Source organism: Nestor notabilis, unplaced genomic scaffold (assembly GCF_000696875.1).
Source record: "Nestor notabilis isolate BGI_N333 unplaced genomic scaffold, ASM69687v1 scaffold35427, whole genome shotgun sequence".
Taxonomy (NCBI): Eukaryota; Metazoa; Chordata; class Aves; order Psittaciformes; family Psittacidae; genus Nestor; species Nestor notabilis.
In genome coordinates this window covers 1-5,042 of record NW_009935814.1, presented here as the reverse complement: position 1 = coordinate 5,042, position 5,042 = coordinate 1, and the positions used below count along the sequence as shown (strand labels likewise).

The window sequence follows — 5,042 nt, the reverse complement described above, 5'->3', positions numbered from 1 at the left end:
CACGACAACATGCAGAACAAGGACTGGTGAGAAGGCTGGGGATAGCAAGGTCAAACCACCAGGTACTTAAATACTCCATAGGGATTCTGCTTTCTGCTGGTGCTGGTACTGTCATGTTGCACTGGGAGCCTCCCACCCGTGTCTCCCAATGAAGAGGTGACCAAATGACAACCTTCCTGCCCATCTCAAGTTGCATTCTAGACAGAATCTGAAGACCTCCTATTCCGTTTTGAGAGAAATAATAAATAAATCCAGGGGACCACCTGGCATTCAATCTCTTCAACATATTCTGACAAGTTTCTTCTATCTTTGCCTAAGTTGCAGTTTAACACTTTTAGAAAACACCAAATGTTATTATAAAAAACAGAGAAGTTTGTGTCTTGGGGGGATGTTACCAACTTCCCAGTCTCTCTCATTTCCTCCTTCCATTCCATGAAGAGACACATCTTAACTTTGATTTTAAAAAGAGTAGTTACCATGGTAAGGCTTTTCCCAGGGCAAGGCGGGAGAGGGAATCACCATATGGGTGCATCAGCCCAAGAGCCCACTGCAAAGCCATGCGGAGTCTTTTTAATTTCTCACAGGCCCTGTCAGTGTGAGAAGGGCAAAGCGAGCACTTTTCTCGAACTGCCTTGAACTGCAGAGCACTGTTCTCCTGGAAAACTAGCGCACACTTTCAGCTTGTGCTCTGGGGCTACTGCACGACATTTCTTCTGTCATTCCCAGCCTGTGCTCTTCTCCACTCTGGCATCTGTAGGTAGGATTAGAGGCATCCTATAACTTCCCGATTTCTGGATGTGATAGCCCTGTTACCCAAGTGATATTGCTCTGTACCTACTACACACATAGCTTGTGGCAATGAACCATTTCTATGGCTACCTTTGGAGTATCAAAGATTTCATCTTAAGCCCAGCAGTCCATAGATATGCAAAGTATTTCGTCTGGCTTTACTCACCTGAGCACCAGATCATAGTTCCACCCAGTGTTGAATGAACACAGATCTGTTTTTCACAGTAGTTCCTATACAGCTGCACAAAGTATTATCAGAGAGTCATTTGACAGCTTTCATGAAAAAGAATGATTGGACTGAAAAATACATGGAAATCTTGTTACCACATTTGTATTTCCGAATTGTTTAAAATAAAGACAAATTATACCTAGTGTTTAAAATCATATGTGTTAAGAGACTGTATGAGACATCTCATTCATGAGCCACTCAGTACTATTATGGATACTGCATCTCCTGTTTTCTGTAACAGCAACATGAGAATTAAATGTTTACACATTATACACACAGACACAGCCATGTGACCGCATAGCACTGGGAAGATTCCCTACTGCTTCCCATGTATTCTGTTCAGGGTTGTATTTCTCAATGCTCTGCAGATATGTTCCTTTTGAATAGGAGTATCCTCCTGTCACATAAATGCATCCGTTCATAACCACTGTGCCACACTCCATCCTTCTCTCCATCATATGAGCCATCTGCTTCCACTCGTTTTGCTCTGGGTCATAGCAGTCCATGATCGTGGTCTGTCCACCCACAAAATAGATCTTGTTTTGTAATGTAACCGAGCAGAATCCGTATTCTTCAGGAAGAAAGAAATACAGTTCAACTCAGCATGACAGTGATAACTTGCACTGCAGCTACCTGACAAACACTGGGGCACCAGTGAGGGCAGCTGAGTTTCTTCACTGAGCTCAGGAGACACCTCAGGATTTTCTGCTACACTTGGTAAAAGCAAGCTCAAGGTGTTACAGACAATACAGACATGAGCACCAGTACTTAGTGAGAACTGCTTTTAAAATTTACTGTTAGCAAATGTAGAACATAGAGAAAACCCTTTTAAAATTCATATAAATTATTTTTGCCAAACGCCAATGAATAGATTTTATAGAAAGCTAGAAATACAGAAATATTATTTAATAGAATGCAGCCATTCCTCAGTTCAGTATCTATATAGTGATTTCTATAGAACAGATGCTTGAAGAGGGTCTTTCCTTCTCAGAGTCTGGAAATGGGAAATGATCCCACTCTGGCCCTTGCTGCCCTACAGGCATTGCTCCTTTTATTAAGAATGTGCCCAAAGCTCTGAAGTGGGCTTAAAGACTCCCAGATACAAGTAATCAAAGCTCTACGCGTGTTACAAAAATTACTGTTTACCTGGGTGCGGACTTGTGGTGACTACACTCCACTCATTGCTACCTGAATGGTATTTCTGGACTTTATCATAGGTGCAGCTTCCCCTGTATCCATAGTGACCTCCGGTTACGTAGATGATGTCATGCAGGACACAGGCGGTGGCATTTCCAACACCTGTACACAGTGTGAAAGTCACAGCACATCTTGAGACTGCAAACAATAGCCACTTCCATCCGTAACCTCATTTCAAATGACTCGTTAATTAATGTTTTAGGGTGAAATTATGCTGCAAGTATTTAGCTGGATGTGAAATTAAATAAGTTTGCCAAGACACCTTATTTTAGCAGCATAAGAGCAATTAAATAAAACTGCAGTAATGGAAACATACTGCATGTAATACAGCCATGCAGTATTTCACAGAATTTTTATGCAGTAATTGAAGACACATCATCACACTGGGTTTGGAATAGGGAATTGCTTTCAGTATTCCACTAAGTTACTGAGATTTTTAAAAGTCACTCCTATGGCAAAGACAAAGACAACGGGAGTTGAGATTATTCAGTGTCTTGGGATATCTTTTCTGATACTTTTAATCTTTCTTATGGTATTATTATTTATACTATTGTATAAACAAGGGTACAAACAGAATGGAGCTGTGTTAACTCTGTTTCTAGGAGAACAAAACAAAATAAAACAAGGGATCTGGCAAGATAAAATGGACCAAAATTAGGAAATCAGTGTGGGAGTTTTAAGCATCTAAGAAGTTTCACACAGAAAACGGGATAAAACAACTGCATAGACTCTAACCATTCAGTACTAGCGTAACATTTCTGGTTTTAAAGGAAATAAAACCAGAATAATAGCAATGTTTGTGGAAAACATACAAACAATGAAGAAAGTTATAGGAGCGTGTTTTTTCTTGTTATAGATACCTCCAAAAACTCACATGCGTAGAAAAATACTATGTTACATCAACTTACAGTAAAGATCTATAATTAATTGTAAATAATTGCATTAATTTATAAAAATGAATGGTAAAAGTGTATAATTGTTTTTAAGTTTTATAACAAAATAGTATCATTTAGTTAGGCTGTGATCCAAATTCATACATTTTTAATAGATCATTATTTTGGCTGCTAGAAACAGGCATTAATGTTTTTAATTATCCTCACACTAAAGATTAAACTGAGGATCCTGAACAGATGATGCACTGAAATATGAGGAAACTGCATGGAAGAAGTTTTAAATGAAGATGACACCTTTATAGATGATTGCACAGAAAATCATAGTAATCTGGTTTTATATTAAAACAATAAAATCCCTTTATTTGATCTTGCTCTTTGACCATCTACTGAATAGAGTCTAATACCCAGTAGTTTTCTGATTTGTTTCTAATTTGTGCAGAAATTTTACTTCTGAAAGAAGACAAAATTAAACTGAGACTACCACTTGCCTTTCCACTGTAGTGTTCTAGCACAGCCCAGCATAGTGTTTGGATGTTTGCAGTCATTTGCCTGGTAAAGACCTGACCCAGAGCCCACCAATATTAACAGGAGATTCCCATGGACTTCACTAGAACTTAGATCAAACCCTAAACGTGCCCATGGCAATAAAAAGTGGCAGATGCAGAAAGACATTTGAGGCAGACGCCATCCAACATCCTACCTACCTTTGATCATGTTTGCAATGGGAAGCCATTTCTTTTTTAAAGGATCATAGAACTCAGCTTCTTGCACTGGAGCTCCCTTTCGGTAACCACCCAACGCATAGATGCAGCCACTCAAGGAAACAGTGCAGTGGTAATACCTTGCATCAAGCATGGGGCAGCCTTCTGTCCACTCATCTCTTTCACTATTATATATCCACACGGTGTCAAGGGCTTCGATGCTCTCCGTTCTGTAACCTCCTGTCACATATATATCCGGTCCCAAGCTAGTGACCCCGTAACATTCTCTGGTATGATCCGGCATCTCTGTTCCCTGGACCCACGTGTTGGTTAATGGGTCCCAGACATTCACTTCTGATAAGGGATGCCAGTAATATCCTCCGATCACATACATGGCTGCTGTGGGTCTTCTGGAAAGACTTTTGGGATTGAGGTTCAGGGCATTGTATATGAGTGACCTTATCTTAGTATCATTAAGTCGGTGTTTTTTTTGTAGGCTTAAAACTGACCTCAAATACACATTATCTAAGTCTACTCTGACGCAGCTCAGCAGTTCATAGATATCTTCAAGTCTTTCTTCCACATTGTGAGCAACCCACTTAACGACAGCTTCAATGGCTGCCTCTTCTTTCCAAATATTGAGATTATCTCTGGAGAGAATATAAGAGAGCTTCTCCTTGCCAATATCCAGAAACTCTTCCTGATTCTGCACTTCTTCAAACTGCCATAACAATATCCTCCTGGACTCTTTCTCTAGCTCCGAGCAATCATGATATTCGGCAAAGAAGTGCATCCCTATGCAGTTGTCAGTATCTAAGTGCCTCACCAGAAACTGCTCACAGGCTTTCTTTACTGACAGGAACTGGAGGAGGTCTGCTGCCTGGAGTAGACTTTGGACATTTCTCTTTGTTATCTGGATCTGCGATGTATATGCATAATTCACGAGAGCTTCCAGTACCGCATGGCTGAGCCCGGGAAGTCTGATCTGGTTTTTAGATTTCTCTTTCATATCGGCTGTGAACATGGCTTTAAAATAATTGCTGCAAGCTGCTAAGGCGGCTCTGTGGCAGTGGAAGATGACCCCCGAGGCGCACTGCAGGGTGATGTCGGTGAACAGCCCGTCCAGGTAAAACGCTCGGAACGCCTCCAGGAAGTCGGCGGGGTGAGAGGAGTCCTCGTAAAGGTACGCGTAGTCCTCCTGCCCGGCCGCTGCCATCGCCCTAACCTGCGCAG

General features: G+C 41.1%; 1 protein-coding gene across 1 annotated transcript; it reads right to left on the bottom strand.

Annotated features, from left to right (window-relative positions):
* Nucleotides 1-1,278: 1,278 nt before the first annotated feature.
* On the bottom strand, nt 1,279-5,025 carry LOC104408403 (kelch-like protein 23). Its single transcript, XM_010017997.1, has 3 exons — nt 3,813-5,025; nt 2,165-2,317; nt 1,279-1,589 (listed from the first exon to the last, which is right to left on the bottom strand). The coding sequence occupies exons 1-3, from the start codon at nt 5,023-5,025 to the stop codon at nt 1,279-1,281; spliced, it is 1,677 nt and encodes a 558-aa protein (XP_010016299.1).
* Between the last annotated feature and the right edge of the window lie 17 nt (nt 5,026-5,042).